The sequence below is a fragment of the Dermacentor albipictus genome, chromosome 2 (assembly GCF_038994185.2).
Source record: "Dermacentor albipictus isolate Rhodes 1998 colony chromosome 2, USDA_Dalb.pri_finalv2, whole genome shotgun sequence".
In the NCBI taxonomy this organism is placed as follows: Eukaryota; Metazoa; Arthropoda; class Arachnida; order Ixodida; family Ixodidae; genus Dermacentor; species Dermacentor albipictus.
In genome coordinates this window covers 93,044,618-93,064,819 of record NC_091822.1, presented here as the reverse complement: position 1 = coordinate 93,064,819, position 20,202 = coordinate 93,044,618, and the positions used below count along the sequence as shown (strand labels likewise).

Sequence of the window (20,202 nt, the reverse complement as noted above, 5' to 3'; positions counted from 1 at the left end):
TTCTCAACACCCTCTCTTTTTCGATATTCTAAGCACTTGGCTAACGGCTTTCTCTTCCTCCGGCTATGCCGTGGTTGCGCGCTCTGCGAACCATGACGTGTGCCTAGTTTCCCCGGCTCCTCTCGCCGGCCGTCCCGCCATACACGCGAATGTAAATAAAAATCACGGTAAATGAACTCGTATCTCGGTTGAAAATCCTGTGTTCACGACAGTGTCGTGTTTTAAACAGTTTCGCTGGTACTCCGCCTTAGCAGAGTGCAATGTCTCATGATTTTTACACTACCTTTCCCCAGATCGCTCTGTACGAGCACACTAACTTATCAAACCTGGAGCCTTACACGTGTGGAGATTGTGAAAATTCATCTTTCAGAACAAATTGCATGTCTTCACAGCACGACAAAGAGCAGCTCAGTGGCCACGATGCTACACCGCTGGGCAGTGCGAGTCGCGTTTTCATGACGGACAAATTCATTAACGCTCCTTGTGGCTAAAATTAATCCACAGCACCCGAGCCAGACAGATAACGAGCGTGCCTCATAAACTGATAGTGCTTTTGTCAAGTCAATCCAAATGGCTTTCTGAGCTGTATGAGACGACTCTTTACGACAGCTGAACAGAGACAAAACATTGTTCAAAATATTTTTTTATTGCCTCAGCATTATTTGACGAGTACCCCAGTCACGTCATGCGAAAACTGTATTGCCCTGTATCTGCACAGAAGTGCTTAATTTGCGAATACAAAGTATTTATTCGTTATAATAGTGCAAACCTAGATGATGCCTAGCCTTATAACAGATAAGCAATGTTTTAAACAAACAAATAATGAATCGAAAGAGAATGCGCATACGAATACCGAGCGCTCCGTAGAAAATGCATGGCAGAGCTTCTAGTAGGGCTGGGGGAACTGAAATTTGGGGGTTTGTCTATTTGAAATTCGAACGTACGTCAACTTTAAATTTGAAGCGGAGCCAACTGATACTTATAGGCGGCACGACATAAGTTGGGGGTGGGCCAACTTGAAATTTGAAAGAGCACCAAAATAAATTTACAAGAGGGCCAACTTATTGCTTGAGGTGGGCTAGCTTGAAATTTGGGGGTGGACCAACTGAAATTTAGGGTTGGACCAACTTCATATTGGAGGGTTGGATAACCTGAAATGTGCACGTGGATCAACTTAAATTGTGGGCGCAAGTTGAAATTTAGGGATGGGCGAAATTAAATTTAGGGCTGAGCCAACTTAAAATTCGGGTGGGGCCAGCTTGGGTTGGTGTCCTCGCCTGTCAAATACCTGCACTAATAATGCCTGTGACTTCTCAAATAAACGTCAGCATCGAACTTTCTAAATTTAGGTCGCAAATAAGATTTTTTTATGAATCAGTGAAGAACCTCATAACACAAGTGCATCCTTACTTTTGACAACGCTAGGTTTTGAATGCGGATGGGAAGATGTTCGTGGCTGCAATAACTGTACTTGCTTTTATCTTGCATTGTATATTAGCTTTGACTATTTCAAAATACCCAGGGACATCAATCTAATTTTCAGTTTGTGAATGTATAAGTTTGACTTTTGTCTGTACGGTCCCCAGATCCCCTCGACTTGTCTGTGACTTTTATTGCCCATACGAATCTCACCATTGTGTTGGAAAAATAAAGTGAAAGGGAAAGTAAAAAGTGAAATTTGCTGGTGACCCAGAAGTTGTGGGTAGGCCAACTGGAACCTTTGGGGAGGCCCAACTAAAATTTGTGGGCGAGGTAAATTGAAGGCTGCAACAGAAAAACCTAAAAAGGGACTAGGCCAGCTTGAACTTTCAAGTGGGTAACCTAAAATTTCTAGGCGCGCCATCATAAAATTTCGGGGTGGGCCAACATGAAATTTGGATGTGGGCCACCTTAAATTTAGGATTGGTCTAACATGAAATTCGGGGTGGGGCAAAATTTCCGGGTGGGCCAACTTGAAATGTGGGAGTGCGACAGCCTAAACATTGGGCTGGGCCAACTAAGACTTGGGTGGTGGGTCAATTTAAATTTCGCGGTGAGCCAATTTTAAATTTGGTGGTGGGCCAATTTGAAATTTGAGGGTCGACCAAGTGATGCTGTTGACATGCTTATACAATCTTAGATAACTCCTGTGGAGATTCTCATTTCTTTTTTTCTTGACACGTACAACGGCACTTTGAAGATTTATATGCTCAGACCAATTTTTAGCTTTCGTGGAAATGTAAATCGAAGATCTTCTAAATGTCTATGGCGTGTTTACTTTTAGTTTAATTGCGATGAACTGTTGGACTGCTTTCCTATCGCTGCTGCCTTTGACAAAGAGTATAGCTTTCAGAATCGCTGGCTCCTTGACGATGGGTTGTTCAAGTGGGAGGAAACAGTTTATACGATTGCTCATTTACAAAGCACTTCACAGTGAGGCCAGTCTAGTGCAGCAGTTATGAGAATTCTCTATCTATATTAAAGCACCCCTGGTTGTTGCTGAATTCATTCCAGGAAGCAAAAAGTTACTTCTGGATTTCAAGAACTATGTAAATCACAATTACCGCAAACGCGCGCGATGACTGTTGCGCATCTTTTATACAATAGCGAAAACCGTATTCACGAGAAATATTTTACACCGTCACCGCTGTGATTACCTTGATGTTCTGCCGAAGTGTTTGAGGAAGGACGCCATCACTAACCTGCATCTAAAGTTGTGCAACGGTATTGATGAATAGATAAGTACACTCGGATTTGTGAGTCCCCTTACTACGTTGGTATAGCACACAGAAATTGAAAAAAAAACAAGCCAATAAAGCACCTGTTAGCTTCCGGATGAGAAGACATTAGGCAAAAATTCAAGCCGATGATAAAGTTATCAGGGTGGATAACTTTCTTGAAAGATGAAATGTGTCAGTTCAGAATCACTTCAGTCCAGTGTGGTTACTGAACTGTCAGAATCGAAAATTTTTTTTTTACATGTGCGCGGTAATGAAATTCCGTGAAGTGCTACACAATCGCTTAAATGCGATTGTTTCGCTTTTGCTATGTTTATTGTGTGGTCTCTCGGATATCGCAGTTAGGTTACTCGATCTTCTGTTGTGTTACAACGCACGTGCACTTAGCAATTTTCAAATCAATTTCTACTTTTCAAATCAAACTGCGCGTTATTATTATGCGCTGATTTGGTTTTGCCATTTTGCTCTATTTCAGGTAATTGGTCACGAGATTATGCATGGTTACGACGTGGAAGGGATTACGTTCGACGCTTCCGGGACGCAGCGTCACTGGGCAACACCCGAGTTCCTAGCGAATTACACAGAGAAGGCTCTCTGCTTGCGGGAATCTCACAAAGCTGCCGTGAGTGCATGCTTCGCACACTTTGCTGACAAAGTTTGCGGGCTATTGACAGGTGCTCCCGGTAAGCGAGGCATTGCGCATAGGCAAGTATTATGTCGGGGTTGTGCACGTTTGGAAGAAACTATAATAGCGACACAAAACCTAAGCAGCATAGAGAAACGCTATGCGACAGTCAACAGTAGCCAACAGTTACTCCTGCAGTTCTCCGCGCCGGGAACGGCACCACTTCGCACGCGAAGGCATGCCGTGGAGTTGACGGCCTTTTCAAACTAGAGCACGAGCGTGAAGTTTAGTACTGGTGCAATGTCCGGCGTGTCATCTAGGAAAGTGAGGAGTTCCTCTTGAAGGTATCAGATACGAATAAAACACTTCGAGCTCCATGTGGAAAACTCTCCACCTACAAGTGTTCGAGCCAGCTTTCTGATCAGTGCATTTCAACACCCTTTGCAGAAGAAAATGAAAGCCCGGCAGGCTGTGCTTGACGACACCCTCGACTCAGAAAACCTCAATGACTTCGTGGGTGCCGCGATCGCGCACGCAGCCTACGCTTCGTTGCCCGCCCTCCAGCGGAATCTGAAGCTTCCGGGCCTCAACCTCACAGCCGAGCATCTCTTCTTCGTCGGCCACTGCGCCAAGTGGTGCGAGAACTGGTACATGCGTTCAGCACGCTATGCCCCTGGCCGCTCGCGCTGCATTGTGCCACTGTCGAACATGGTCGAGTTCTCGGACGCGTTCGGGTGTGCGCCAGGGACTCCCATGAATCCGCCCAAGAAGTGCGTCTTCTGGTTGTGACCGGGGTTCGTGGGCCTTGTGTAGTTTCACGCTCGACCTCCTTTGTGCCTTCACTGTCAATTACATTGGTGCTTGAGTTTATGGTGAGAACAACTGAAGTAGCGCCACACAAAAGACTTTCCTTGCTCCTCTGTTTTGTCGTATTGAAGCCTAATATATATGTGTGCGATCGTAATGTCCGCGGTAATTAATTGTCTTGAGGTGCATTAGTGAAATAATTGTTTGAAACAGAACGCGCTCAATGCGCTACGTGTAATTCTTGAACAGAACTTCTATTGCCTAACCACTATACAGCCTAATTGGTTGAATGCATGTATTTCAATAGCAGCTAGTTCTTTCTTTGCTTACGCTTTAGTTCCATCGGAGTGTTGATGCATTCAGACTTATCATGCATACTGTATGTTTGTACCCCATATTTCTTTGTCATTATTACAATCTGTACTATTGAATGTACTCCGTGATGGTCTCACCATTCGAAATACATTATAGAACATTCCTTCTGGGAACTGCACTCTATTGCACTCCAGGAGAATTACTGTAGGATGATGTTCCTACCATAGATAAAGGATACTTATCTGCAGTGGCCTGGCCTGCTACCATCGTGTGGAAGAGAGGTTGACAGCTAAGCATATCATACTTCGACGTTCATTTCGGTATTAGGAGCAACGCAATGAAAGTTATGCGCCGAAACCACAGTGAGGCGGTAATTTATACCCTGAACCTAAAGTTATGTTGGAAAAAGCTATACTTAATTGCGCAAGAACCATTCATCTGTTTTTGTTTACGTATGTGCTTTATTGTATAATGTATAATAATGTATAATATTCCAACTCCTGATGTAGCCCTGTATTGAAGTGCAGTGTGTGCAAGCGAATAAAAACAGCGCCGAGAAAATGCACTTGCCCTTGATTCTGTTTTGTACTAAAATGCATATGAAAGTATTGTGCAGGAATAGGCTGACGTTGTACGGATTATTGCGGTTAAGCAACCCCGCAACTACAAGAAAGCATGTGGGACAGAACGCGCACTTATTTACTTGCAAATTGTTTACTTCAGAATTTATTCTTTTAGGGTAATTTAGAATAGAAAAGTAAGAAATTCAGCTAACGCCTTGTTTATAGAATTCTTTCTGGTTTTTTTTTCGTCGCGCGCGAGGAACATTCTGCCCATGTGAAATACATGCGTAGACTTGTGGACATGTCCATGACGTAACGACGTAACGGTTTTCCACCGTCGCCAAATGATAGACTACTCAGTACACCGACAGCCTACTCACGTGAAGCAACATCAGCCGGCGAAGTACAAGCGCGCACTGTTGGACCTTTCTCCTTCGGTCAGTCCGTATTTTGTGTAGTGCTCAAAACCAAAACTACAGCTTCTGTACGGTGAAGGAGAGCAGCGCCAGGGCGTCGTCTTCATTCCGTCACTGTGCTCGGGAAAATCAGGCCGGAGAGCACGGGTTTTCGCAAAGGCGCTTCGGAACTTGTCCTAAATAATATACAGCTCTTTGTTGGATGCTGTGCACTACAGTGGGCCAATTTCGGTGATTCTTAGAGCAAGTATAGTGCTTTCGAGAAGCTATTGTGCGTTCTGCCATCTTCAGTGGACAGCAGAAGTTTTGTACAGCTGCCCTAGAAGGCGCCACACACCACAGATTTTAGCCAACTCTGCTTCAAAGATAGCGTCCTATTCTTGCCGTGGGTAAGTCACGCGCGTCCGCACAGCTTCACATATAACTCTCGAGACAGTGCGGTTTCGTACATATAAATGCCCAAAAGGGATAGCAGAACCCTTCGGAGGCAAGATCTGCCAAGAGTGGAGGCAATTTTTTTCTGCCAACACAAATTCTAAAATGCCCACTCTAGTCCACATCATCCATCACAAGAACCACAAAACATGTTTGGAAGAACATTCTATGCAGTGTTGTCCTGGCTGCTTTCACTTTCAATTTCATTGTAGTTATTTCTCTTATGTTTTCAAGTAGTAACACTTTGTGACTTATATTAACCAGCGAGCTATATGAAGGAACAATTGGGCGAGTTACTTGCAGCTCCTGCCGCAGCAAAATGAAATCCACCTGCCTAAGCAAGTTGCCGTCGCGTGCGTATATTGCTGCGTCAATCATTTTAAATGCGTAAGAATTTATACTCCTACCCAATGAGGAAACTCACCCGATCTTCCGTCCGTCCGTCACGTAAGGCAAGCGCTTTCTAGTTAGGCCGCACAGCAGGGAGCGAATTGACCTTCGTGCTGCCTCTCGCTTCGACTCGAAATAAGCGGCCGCGTCATGCGCAGCAGCCACCGCCTGAGTGTGGCTGATTACGGTTGATAATGGTTCACATTGAGAGGAGGCAGCCTCTTCAACCGCGTCTACGTTGGAGGTCTGCCAAACGTGGCACTGTTTAATTACGAAACGTACGCATCGGCCAGTGCGCATCCACTGCGAAACAGCAGTAACCAACAAACCTACATTCATGTAACGTAAGTGTACATTGCATCTTCTTCGTTGTCTCATGCTTGTCTAGTTAACACTTCGGTATAGAAACACGCTTCTCCGCTTCCCAATTATTTCGCGGTGTTTCTCGGGACTGTAGCGAAGACCGCAACGGATAACGGAACAGCAGGTGATTGGTATCAAATGCTTGCGCATCATTGAGATAACTCATTTCATTTCTTTATTCCCCAGGGGGCCCTTCTGTTCCTCATTATATATCATCATCATCATCAGCCTGGTTACGCCGACTGCAGGGCAAAGGCCTCTCCCATACTTCTATAACTACCCCGCTCATGTACTAATTGTGGCCATGTTGTCTCTGCAAACTTCTCAAGCTCATCCGCCCACCTAACTTTCTGCCGCCCTCTGCTTCGCTTCCCTTCCCTTGGAATCCATTTCGTAACTCTTAATCACCATCGGTTATCTTCCCTCCTCATACGTGTCCTGCCCATGCCCATTTCTTTTTCTTGATTTCAACTAAGATAATTAACTCGCGCTTGTTCCCTCACCTAATCTGCCCTTTTCTTATCCCTTAACGTTACACCTATCATTCTTCTTTCCTTAGCTCATTGCGTCACCCTCAATTTAAGTAGAACCCTTTTCGTAAGCCTCCAGGTTTCTGCCCCGTACGTGAGTACTGGTAAGACACAGCTGTTATACACTTTTCTCTTGAGGGATAATGGCAATCTGCTGTTCATGATCTGAGAATGCCTGCCAAACGCACCCCAGCCCGTTCTTATTCTTCTGATTATTTCAGTCTCATGATCCGGATCCGCAGTCACTACCTGTCCTAAGTAGATGCTATCTATTTCACCACTTCAAGTGCCTCACTACCTATCGTAAACTGCTGTTCTCTTCCGAGACTATTAAACATTAATTTAGTTTTTTGCAGATAAATTTTTAGCCGCACCCTGCGGCTTTGCCTCTCCAGGTCAGTGAGCATGCATTGCAGTTGGTCCCCTGAGTTACTAAGCAAGGCAATATCATCAGCGAATCGCAAGTTACTAAGGTAGTCTCCATTAACCCTTATCCCCAATTCTTCCCAATCCAGGTCTCTGAATACCTCGTGTAAGCAAGCTGTGAATAGCATTGGAGAGATCGTATCTCCCTGCCTGACACCTTTCTTTATTGGGATTTTGTTGCTTTCTTTATGGAGGACTACGGTGGCTTTGGAGCCGCTATAGATATCTTTCAGTATTTTTACATACGGCTCGTCTACACCCTGATTCCGCAATGCCTCCATAACTGCTGAGGTTTCGACTGAATCAAACGCTTTCTCGTAATCAATGAAAGCTATGCATAAAGGTTGGTTATATTCCGCACATTTTTCTATCACCTGATTGATAGTGTGAATATGGTCCATTGTTCAGTAGCCTTTACGGAATCCTGCCTGGTCCTTTGGTTGACGGAAGTCTAAGGTGTTCCTAATTCTATTTGCAATTACCTTAGTAAACAGTTTGTAGGCAACGGACAGTAAGCTGATCGGTCTATAATTTTTCAAGTCTTTGGCGTCCCCTTTCTCATGTATTAGGAATATCTTAGCGTTTTTCCAAGATTGCGGTACGCTCGAAGTCATGAGGCATTGCGTATACAGGGTGCCCAGTTTCTCTAGAAGTTTCTCTATACATATTGGTTGTATATGTTAAATAAACGGCCTTTTACTTCGGGATGGCTGGAGTCTGATTTCCACCTTCGGCCAATACCACATTGGCGACGAAGATGTCGTGAACGTGCCACCAGCCCCGCTGCGCCGTCCGTATCCGCCCACCATGAGCTTCACCGGGCTTCCCCCGCCACCGTTATTCCTTCCGACGCCCGGCCGTCCCTCATTGCCATGGGAGCACTGGGAGCAGATGTTCAACGTGTACTTGCTGGCATCCGGAGCCACCGCATTCAAGCCGGAGCAACGCAAGGCTATTCTTTTGCATTGTTTGGGAGCGGAGGGCCAGCGTATTTATCAGACGCTACCTGCAGGGACCAGTGCCGCAGGACCGGCCGCGCCAAGTGCCGCAGCACTCGCCGATGATAAGTCTGTCGTGGCCCCTCCTGACGAATATGACTCTGCACTCGCCGCATTACGGCACAAGTTTTCGACGTCGCGCAACGTTATCATCGAGCGTCATCGCTTTCACCGCCGCAACCAACACACAGGCGAGTCCGTTCCTGACTTTGTTGCCGCTCTACGGGAGCAAGCGTCACATTGTTCGTTTGCCTCGCAAGATGATGCTCTGCGGGACCAATTCGTTGCCGGCGTAGCTTCCACTCGCGTACGTGAGCGGTTACTGCTCGAGGGTTCCAAAATTTCATTCTAGAATTCTGTTCGAATCGCACTTCAGTTTGAGCAGGCGGCCGAAGAGCTAAAGGAGCTTTCTGCTTCGGTCGAAGCAATTTCATTGCGGCAGCGTCGAAAACCATCGTCGCATTCTTCGAAAAAAAGGAATTCACAACCGGCAGCCACCTTAGAGCAGAATTTAACGAGGAGCGCGGGCGGCTCACGTGCGCGGCACCGGAACCGCCCCCCTGAGCGGAACTGAGAACAGAGTAGTCGCTCCGGCTCGCCACATTAGGCAGTTTTAGTTACACGTGCGTAGAGGCTTCACGTACGCAAACGTGAAAAGCCTACGTACCTTACGTGCACGCCATCTGAAACGCTTTTAGCTACACGTACGTGACGCACGCCAAGAGGGGCCCCGTAGCTCCATCTATCGGGAAATGTGAACTAGGCAGTAGCCAATTCAATCTGGTCGCCTTGTTTCGATGCGAGCCGTCTGCGCGCGTTCGGCCCGCTATCGCTTGTTCGTAATCTTGCGGAACTCCCGCGCGAAGCTGTCTACGTGCGCAAGAAACACACGCAAAGAATTGAATCTCAGGTACGTCCGTGAGACGCGCGCGCGCCCGCTACGTTCTACGCATGCGCACTGCTCCCACGTAGAAGCTCTACGTACGCAAAGCCTCTACGTACGTGTAACTAAAACTGTCTGTTGTTTCCGATGTGGCTCGCGGAACCACATCGCGTCAGCGCTGCAGTGCCCAGCGCAAGGCAAGACTTCTTCGTTTTGTGGTCGCAAGGGCCACTTGCAAAGGGTATGCAACCGCAAGCTACCCAAATGCAAGGCCGAGTCCGTGAAGTTGAATTTCATGAACATGTTTCGTCATCCAGCAGTGCTGAGGAAGGTTTGACTGTGCAACGTTCCGTGCGTCGCGGAATTCATATTCAAGCGCAAGTCGCGAATGTCACTTTGACATTCCTTGTAGATTCAGGGTCGTCTGTTGCAATCCTGTCGGAGCGAGAATTCAGTCGATATTTTCAGAGCGTTCCGCTCCTGCCTGCTCCACATGTTAGCCTGTTTGACTACTCTCAACGGCCGATTCCAGTGCTAGGTTGTTTCCAGGGAGATGTTCGATTTCAAGGCCGCACAGCGTCGCTACGTTTTTATGTTGTTCACCGAGGAACTCTCTGATCGATCTTGATGGCATTAAAGCCTTGGATCTTCGCATTGAGGGTTCTGCTCTCAAGTGCTTATATACGTCCATTGCTCCGCAGCCGACTGTTGTTGACCCGCTATCCTGTTCTATTTCCACACCGTCAAGCACGCAGCCCCGTAACAAAGCTCTTCCGCCACCCTTAGCACATGAGTTCAGTTCACTTTTCAGTCCCGAGTTTGGTCTTGCTAAGGGGTTCACGCATCGCATCAAGACACAGCAAGGCGTGCAGCCTGTAACTTCGAAGCTTCACCGTCTGTCGTATTCTCTCCGGTCACCAGTATCAAATGAGCTTCATAGGTTGCTGAGCCTTGACATCATCTAACGGATCGATGCTTCCGAATGGGTGTCCCCCATTGTTATTGTTAACAAGAAAGATGGTAGCATCAGGATATGCGTAGACCTTCGAGAGCCGAACAAAGCTATTGTTCCAGGCAGTTTCCCATTGCCCCATACAGAGTACCTGCTTGACGATTGGGTAGGCACTACACACTTCTCCAAACTTGACTTGGCTTCCGCTTACCATCAGGTTATCTTGCACCCTGACAGCAGGAATCTGACAGCTTTCATCACTAAGGTTGGCCTTTTCTACTTTAAGAGTTTGCTTTGGGTTGGTTTCTGCACCAGCGGCATTTCAGAAGATGATGGCGACAATCCCTGACCGCTGCCCTGGCGTGTTGTTCTACATTGATGATGTCATCATTTTTGGCAAGAGCGCAGAAGAACACCTTTCAATCTTGAAGACCGTGCTGCAAAAGATCAAAAACGCAGGTCTGAAACTGAACAACAAATGCCTTTTAGACGTTCCAGCACTCGCCTTTCTAGGGCACAAGGTCACTGCAGGTGGTATCTCGTCACTTCATGAGAAAGTAGACTCCATAGTTAACACACCAGTGCCAACTGATGTGGCCACCCTTTGTTCGTTCCTGGGCCTCGTAGAATACTACTCCAAGTTTGTTCCACACTTGGCACAAGTGGTAGAGCCTATGAGAGTCTTACTTCGCGAAAATGAGCCATTCATCTGGTCTGCCGAAGCATACAGCAGTTTCCGGAGGGTCAAGGAAATGCTTTCGTCGAGTACAGTCCTCCAGATGTTCGATCCGTCATTGCCAGTCATTGTGTCGACCGACGCGTCCGACATTGTGCTGGGAGCAGTCCTGCAGCAACAAAGTGGCCACGAGCTCCGCACAGTCACTTTCGCATCTCGTACACTGTCGCCTGCAGAGAGAAAATATTCAGTCGGGGAACGAGACGCTCTTGCGTGCATTTGGGCGTGTGAGCGATGGCACACGTACCTGTGGGGTCGCCATTTCACAATTTGAAGAGACCACCAGGCACTGGTGTCATTGCTGTCGTCAAAAGGACATGGAAGACGCCCACTCCGAATTTCACGCTGGAGTGCACGACTGCTTTGCTACAATTTCACTGTTGAACACCGCAAGGGTTCCACAAACACTGTAGCAGATGCACTTTATCGGCTACCAGCACCTACCTCGGAGGCAGAGATTGCTAAGGAGGAAGAAATTGTCTCATTCATTGAGCCAGCCAGCGTGACTAAGGAGAAGCTTAGGCAGGCTGCCCTCGACGACAGTTGCCTGGAAACCATCAAGTCATTCGTGCTGAGTTCCTGGCCGCCAAAGAAGTCCATACCAGAAGAGGCGAAACCATTCTACGCCATTCGGGAAGGACTTTCTCTTGTCGATAACCTGCTCCTGCGTGGAGAGCGCCTCGTTGTTCCATCCTCCCTCAGGGCTCAGATTATCGACCCCGCGCACGAGACACATCCGGGTATCAGGAGCACGAATGCGCGACTGCGTGAGTGGTTCTGGTGGTCACGAATGGATAAGCAAGTTGAAACGACAGTAAAAAAGTGCCACATCTGCTTGGAAGCAGACAAGTCCGCCAAACCATCACCAGCACCGTTGCAACCTGTTGACTGGCCTGAGCGACCGTGGCAAAAGCTTGGCCTAGACATTGTTGGTCCTTTGGAGCATGCAGCTTACAACAGCCGATATGCTGTGACGCTTGTTGACTACCATTCTAAATGGCCAGAGGTGTATTTTTGCAGCGAAGTGCCCACGAGCACCGTGAAAGACTTTTTAACAAGTGTTTTTGCCCGTGAAGGCTGCCCTAGAAGAGATTGTTTGTGACAACGGACCTCAGTTCACTTCGCGTGAGTTCATAACTTTCCTGCAAAACAGAGGCATCAGTCTTTCACATTCTTCGGTATGCTACCCCCAAGCCAATGGGCAAATGGAATGTTTCAAGCACACATTGAAAAACTTCATTCAAGTCTCACTCCTCGAAAGACGACCACTCCGGCAAGCTGTCGCAGAATACCTTGCCATTTACCGCTGTACTCCGCACGCCACCACCGGGATCGCTGCAGCAGTTCTGCTGCATGGTAGAATGCCCCGAACCAAGCTGGATAGCATGGGTTTCTCGGCACCAGCTTTTGCGGAAGATCCAGCCAAGGAGTTGGCGCGACTTGGGGAAAGGGTTCGGCGTCAGCAGCAAAGTAGCAAGCACTACACGCACGAAATGAGAGCCGCCAAGAAGACGAAGATAGCCGTAGGCGATTTTGTGCCTGTCGAAAAACTGTCCGTTCGGTTCAAGGGAGACTGCGCCTTTTCTTCACCAACTGAGGTGATCAAGAGGAGGGGACCAACCTCTTTCCGACTTGGAGACGGCGGTACCTGGAATTCTTCCAAGCTTTCCAGGGTTCCGGAGAGGGGCACCTGGGAACCAGGCCCACCTGCCATGCCGCAGCCGCGGTCTCCTGATGCGTTGCAGCCCGCCAGGTCGCAGCTTCCTGATGAGCTGCAACCTACTACGCCGCAGCCGTGGTCTCCTGAGGCGCTGCAGCCTGCCACGCCGCAGCCGCGGTCTCCTGAGGCGCTACAGCCTGCCACGCCGCAGCCGCTGTCTCACGATATGCTGCAGCCCACCGTGCAGCATATCGCAGCATATCGTGCAGCCTCCTTCTTCCAGGACGTAGGAACTGTCTCCTGGCATACCGCAGCAGCAGTCAACGAGCCCGTCGCCAGTGCGACGTGAGAGCGCCGGCCACCGACCTCACAGTGACAGTGACAAGAACTTTATTAGAGTGTCCTGAGGAACTTGATTAGGGTGAACCGAAGGCTCCCCGATCAAGTTGGTGGCTCCGCCCACGATGGAACAGGGAGATGGCTACTCTCCTCGACGTCGTAGGCCCTCTGGACGGCCTGAAGTTGGCTTGGGAAATCCGAGCTCTTCAGCAAGGCGTCCCACATGGACTTGTTATGAAAGTCGAAGCCCGCGTAGTACGGGCACAGCCAAAGCATGTGGTCGAAGAAGCAGCACGCGTAACCGCATTTGGAGCACGATTGTGGAAAGTTCGGGTCTATTCAACTAAGCGCTCTCGGGGTGAGGTACGATCTCGTCTGTAAAAGCCTGAAAGTAACAACCTGAGCCCTGTTCAGTTTCAGGCTGGGGGGAGGGAATTTTCTCCTGCTATGTCTGTAATGTGGCGTAATTTCGTGAAAGGTTGTAAGTTTATCTTTGAAGGGGCAATTCACGAGCCAGGCAGTTGGCCCGCTCGTTAGGGTTGCAGCCCGCTCGGTTAGTTGCATCGTCCATGTGGGCCGGGAACCATGCTATGGTATAACCCGCAGTTTCTTCTCGCATATTAATACGAAAGTATCTGTTAACGATGTCGGCTGCGCGTTTACTAACTAGAGTGGACGAGAAAGCCCTGACCGCCGTGCGCGAGTCGGAAAAAATGGACGCCGGGCCTTTTCCGGCTTGAAGAGCCGAGGCTATCGCGGTTTCCTCTGCTTGGCGTAGATTGCTGCGGCGCTGATAAGTGTTCCGCGCGCGTCAACGACCGTGATTGCAAACCTGTCTTCGCTGCCATATTTGGCGGCGTCAACGAAGAATGCATCTGCCCCGTAAGGATCGTTTCATCGAAGGATGACTCTAGCCCGCGTTCTTCTGCGACCTTGGTTATATATTGGGTGTATGTTCCACGGCACGGGCTCAACCTTTATACCTTTCACGGGCTAATTTAGACAGGGGGTGTCGGTTGAGCGGTGCTTGTATAGGGAGTTGACCAGCTTCATCAAGAAATTTGATTCCCGGCTTAGTTGACGAAAGCCTGGAGATCTGTGCGATAAACTGTGCTTCAATTAATTCGTCTGTGGTATTCTGAATTCCGAGTTCAAGTACCTTTAACGTGCTAGCGGATTGTGGAATACCGAGTATTCTTCTGACGCCCGACCTGATGAGCGTGTAGAGTTTGTTCTTTGCAATTTTGCTACATTTGAGGTACGGGGCCGTGTAAGTAATGTGACTGATGGAGAAAGCTTGGAAGACCCTGGGTAGGTTGTCCTCCTTGAGTCCGCCCCTTTTGCTTGCGATTCTATTTATGAGTCTTAGTATAATTTTCGCCTGCGTGTCCAGCTTGTTTAGAGCTTCTGCATTACAGCCTTTGGCGTTGATTAAAGGTCCTAAAATTTTGATGCAGTTCACACTGGGAATGGGGTGCCCTTCTCGTGTTGTAATTTCGACGGGCAGCGTTTCCAAAGGCTCGAGTTTTCTAACGCCCTGCATCGTCTATCTGTAGAAGAGGAGTTCGGATTTGGTCGGTGACAGCTTGAGACCCGTGCATGCAAGAAATTCTTCCGTTACATCTTTGGCCGCCTGGAGAGATTGCTCTAGATCGGCCAAAGATCCCCCCGGGGACCAGATTGTGATATCGCCTGCATAGATTGCGTGGCCTATTTTCGGGAGTGCGGCCAGCCTTTCAGAGAGTTTATGCATGTCGATATTACAAAGTAGCGAGGATAGGACCGAGCGCTGAGGGGTTCCGCAGTTGCCCAGTTCGTACGGACCGCCCGAGATCGTGCCCAGTCGAAGGAACGCTTTCCTTCCCTATAGGAACGAGGGAGTGAAATTAAAGAATTTCCGCCCTAGGTTGAGATGGGAAATTTCGTTCAAGATGTGTTTGTGAGCCACCTTGTCAAAGGCCTTAGCGAGGTCGAGTGCAATGAAACCTCGTACGCTCCGCGTCTCGTTATCGAATATAGACCTTTTCAGGAGGAGCATTGCGTCCTGTGTGGACAGTCCCTTTCTAAAACCTTTTAGATTATGCCTAAATAGTTCGTGGTTTTCGACGTGTTCGACGATTCGATTGTGTATTGCATGGTCTGCCACTTTGCATATGCACGATGTTACGGAGATGGGACGCAGGTTACTTATGTGCGGAGGTTTCCCTGGTTTGGGGATGAGCACTACCTTGGTTGTGCGCCATTCCGACGGGACCTGCCCCGAGCTCCACACCTCGTTTATCTCTGCCGTTAGGATTTCGATGGCCTTGTTGTCCATGTTCCGGAGGAGCTTGTGGGTGACCCCGTCTGGATCCGGGGCCGATCTTCCATTTAGGTTGAAGAGTACGTCTCTGATTTCTGAAATCGTAAAAGGTTCGTCTAATTCTGGCCTGTCTAGCCCCGTGTAAGCCGCTCTCACGCTTATGCCTTGCGGATCTCCTTCCTTGATGGGTAGGTAAGTTCGCGCCAGGTCGTTGACAATTACATCGTTTGTGAGGCCCGACGTGACCTGCTTATCTATGAGCCTATCGATGGCGAGATTGAGCGCATTCCGCGACTGTTCGTCGTTTAGGAGGCTTTTAAGCAGATTACACTTACTACCTCTTCTCATGCGACCGTCAGTTTCGTTGCACATTTCGTCCCACTGTTGCAGGGTCAGTTGGTTGGAATAGCACTCTATTTCCTTGTTCAGTGACATTAGTTTTGCTCGTAGTCGGCGATTAATTTCTGTATTTTCCACCTCTCTCCAAGAGCGTGTTTAGCCTCCAGGAGATGCGCTAACCGAGAGTTCATTTTGGGGACTTCAAGTGTTGTGCTAATTTCTCTGGTCGCGTTTTTGACGGCGTGTTTAATATTGGCAATTATTTCTTTGAAGGATTCACTTGAGGGGGCGGTTTCGGGTCGAATTTTGCGGAAACGATCCCAACCGACGTATTCGGATTTGAGTGGAGGTTTGGGTTTGACCTGCACCGTGATTTCCAGAACGTAGTGGTCACTGCCCAAGTCCTCCTGGAGATTAACCCACGTGCCCTCAATATTTCGGAAGAATGTGAGGTCTGGCGTTGTGTCTCGACTGACCGAATTACCCCTTCTAGTGGGAAGCCTAGAATCTGTAACAAGCGTGAGGTTAAAATCAGCTGCACATCTGGCTGGCTCCAAGACTATAAGGCCAATTAGTTGGTGGTCTGACATTGTGTACATATGTTGTAAATATGTGTAAATAGGTACAGTGAGCATGTTTGGGGTTTTCCTTACTAATACTTACTAACAACTAAGCACTAAAAATAAGGGAGGGAGTATGTTATATTCAGTTTTGTTATTCATTTCAGTTCTTTATTCCCCAGGGGGCGCTTCTGTTCTTCAATATATGTATTGGTTGTATGTGTTAAATAAACGAATTTTACTTCGGGACGGCTGGAGTCTGACTTCCAGCTTCGGTCAATACCACAAGCTAGAGTTAGCGACAGTTGTGGGTCTCGATGTCTCCGAAGACGACATTGACGTTGTGCACCGCGTCCGATTAAAGGACAAGGATAGACCTAATGTTGTGTTGCGGTTTTCCACTCGTGCTGTGCGGGATAAATTCTTCGCTGCAGCTAGAAAGGCAAGGCTTACCACAAGAGTTCTTGGCTTCGAAGAAAGCAATCCGGTTTACGTTAATGGGCATATTTGTATTGAGATCAAGATATTGTTGAGCAAAGCACATCAAGTGCGCTTAGAGAAAAAATAGAAGTTTGCCTAGGTTTCGCAAGGAAAGACCTTCATGAGGAAGACAGAAACCTCAACTGTGTGGAGAACCGAGAGTGAGAGCAACCTGGCTCAAATTGTATAGCTTCTTTTTTCTCTCTGTTCATATCTTCTTTTTGCCCTTCTGTTTCACCGTGACATTTAGTTGCTATCAAGTAGATCAATTAATAAAACATCAAGATGTGTTCTCAGTTGCTGTGGGAGTGCAATGTAGTTATAGGAGGGATGGCAGTTACTCCGGAGACCCTGTCGTCGAGGTGGGCCGCCGCTCTGCGCAGCTCAGACCTCGGAATCCAGACGTGGGCAGTCCAGCAAGCCCGTGAAGCGGCGTTGAGGCAGGGCCTTGACGTTCCTCCATGGGAGACCTGAGCCCGGGTCGCGTTAAACCTTGCCGGACGTACAAGAAATTTGTATCCATCCATCCATCCAGTGCTTTCCTATCCCAGCACAACTTTCTTTTCGACTTGATCGCTATTGTGGAAACCTGGCTCAAGGATAAAGAATCGCCATTTATACCAGGCTACAAACTTTCCTCTCTGCCAAGGGTTTCAAGGGCAGGAGGAGGTGGTGTCGTCTTCTTTATAAAAGAAAACATCGCTTTAGAAGTTCTTCCTACGCTTACTATCAGTGACCCTACGATTGAGGCTCTTTTTATAAAAACTATGTGTGGCATAACAGTCGGCGTAGTGTACCGGCCTCCTGGTTCTGCTGTTTCAGGTTTTATTTAGAAACTTCAATAAATGTTGAAATCTTAACCTCTATAAAAGGTAACCATGTCGTAATTGTAGGATACTTTATTATAGATCTTTCTGTAGAAACTAACAATTACACCTTATTTCTACAGTCATATAACATATGCAATCTTATAGCAGAGCCAACGCGTATCACTTGCAGTTCTAGCACAATAATATACCATGCACTTACGAACATTGCCTGTAACCGATTGGCCTGAACTTACCTAGATCCAACAGCCGATCACATACCCATATTTTTTGCGGTTAAAATCCAAGGAAAGAGAACTGCGAACGTATCCGGTCACGAACCGCAGATAATGATTGAGTATCGACTAGTTCGCGAGAACTTGCCGAAAATAAACTTCTTTGATACCTATGATACCGACATAAACAAAGAACATACAAACGTATTTACAGTTGTCCAGAGTGTCATCTTACAGAGCACACCACATAAGTCCTCGGGTCGATATGCTGCACCTATATGCCCATGGATGACTCACGACATCCTATGCATACTGTAGGAGAAATTAAAATGGCATGAGAAGTAGAAATGTGCTAAAACCAATGATTATTATCTAAGCCAGTTTAAGCGTTTCAGGAGCCTGTCCGTCTCTCGACTGCGTTATAGGAAGCAACAATACTACTCTTCTCTTCGGATTAATGCTCAGCGCAGCACAGGTAAAATTTGGAATGTTGTAACAGGTGCAGTAGCGCTTCGTTCAGAGCAGCGTATATTGCCAGATGTACTTGACCAGTAAACAGTTGAAGAATTGAACGAGTAATTTGTAAATACAGGACAGCAGCTAGCAAACCAACTTCAAGTCAGCGAATGTACGCACTCTATCCAATCGGTGGCGAATACCATGGTAATTGAGGATATCACATTGGATGAAATAATAGCAGTTGTTAATGAGCAAAGAACTAAGGCAGCTGGGCTTGGCAAAATAGATGTTAAGCTAATTAAGGACACCATTGACATATTAGCGGGTCCCCTATATCACCTATTTATTCACTCCCTTGATTCCGAAATATATCCTTCATAACTAAAAATAGCAAAAGAAATTCCGATTTATAGAACGGAGATCGTTCTAATCAATCAAGTTATCGGCCGATTTCAATTAATAGCATTATAAACACATTTTTTGGAAAGATACTCCCCGTGCACATAAACAAATACATATCCAAATACAATATGCTGACCAACATGGTTTCAGACCTCAGTAATCTACTTCCGCTGTTTTCACCCTGACGCAACTGCTGCATACGGCTCTCCAGCAGAATAAAATTGCGGCCATTGTATACCTAGACATAGAGAAGGCCTTCGATACAGTTGACAATCACATATTACTCAACAAAATTAAGAATCTAGAGCTTAGGGGCGAAATCCTGAACTTGATTCGAAGCTACCTCAGTAACCGCAAGCAGCATGCAATACTCAATAATTATGCGTCTACTTCACAAACCGTACCAACTATTGTGCCACAGGTTTCCGTTCTTGGGCCCATGCTTTTCTCACTTTATATAAATGATTTCCCGGCAACGCTTGGGCATTCACAGGTTTTAATGGGTGCTGATGACACCGCTCTCCTATTTACTGGTGACAGTCTGCATCATATACAGGATAGAATAAATGCAGAGTTAGACAATGTCTTTAAGTAATTTACGTCCAACGAACTGACCCTTAATCTTAGTAAGACTAAGCATATAGTTTTTGATTGCAGGAGGAAAAATCTCAGTAATCAAATATGGACACATTATTACGAGGTACAATAATAGAGCAAGTTGTCTCCTATGAATATTTAGGCATTTCCTTCGATTCAGCCATGCATTGGAAAACTCACATAAACCACCTTTCTTCCAAGCTTTCTTCATCTTCATCATCATCATCAGCCTAGTTACGCCCACTGCAGGGCAAAGGTCTCTCACATACTTCTCCAAATACCCCGGTCATGTACTAATTGTGGCCATGTTGTCCCTGCAAACGTCTTAATGTCATCCGCCCACCTAACATTCTGCCACCCCCTGCTACGCTTCCCTTCCCTTGGAATCCAGTCCGTAACCCTTAATGACCACCGGTTATCTCCCCCCCTCATTACATGTCCGGCCCATGCCCATTTCTTTTTCTTTATTTCAACTAAGATGTCATTTACCCGTGTTTGTTGCCTCACCCAATCTTCTCTTTTCTTATCCCTTAACGTTACACCGATCATTCTTCTTTCCATAGCTCGTTGCGTCGTCCTCAGTTTCAAGAGAACCCTTTTCGTAAGCCTCCAGGTTTCTGCCCCATATATGAGTACTGGTAACACACAGCTGCTATACACTTTCCTTTTGAGGGATAGTGGCAACCTGCTGTTCATGATTTGAGAATGCCTGCCAAACGCACCCCAGCCCATTCTTATTCTTCTGGTTATTTCAGTCTCATGATCCGGATCCGTGGTCACTACCTGCCCTAAGTAGATGTATTCCCTTACCACTCCCAGTGCCTCGCTACCTATCGTAGACTGCTGTTCTCTTCCGAGACTGTTAA

At 47.3% G+C, this 20,202-nt stretch overlaps 1 protein-coding gene and 1 pseudogene across 6 annotated transcripts in view; both read left to right on the top strand.

The window, feature by feature from the left end:
* Positions 1-5,000, top strand: part of LOC135902754 (neprilysin-1-like) — an 81,309-nt gene extending 76,309 nt beyond the window's left edge. For 4 of the 6 annotated variants that reach the window (XM_070533739.1, XM_070533740.1, XM_065432974.2 and 1 more), the window contains 2 exons: positions 3,193-3,339; positions 3,790-5,000. In XM_070533739.1, the coding sequence (XP_070389840.1) occupies positions 3,193-3,339; positions 3,790-4,131 (489 nt within the window). In that variant the 3' untranslated portion in view covers positions 4,132-5,000. The remainder of the gene's footprint in view (positions 1-3,192; positions 3,340-3,789) is intronic. The other 2 variants (XM_065432972.2, XM_065432975.2) reach the window with 2 other exon arrangements.
* A 3,394-nt stretch (positions 5,001-8,394) lies between these two features.
* On the top strand, positions 8,395-9,159 carry LOC135902722 (uncharacterized; annotated as a pseudogene).
* The last annotated feature ends 11,043 nt before the right edge of the window (positions 9,160-20,202 follow it).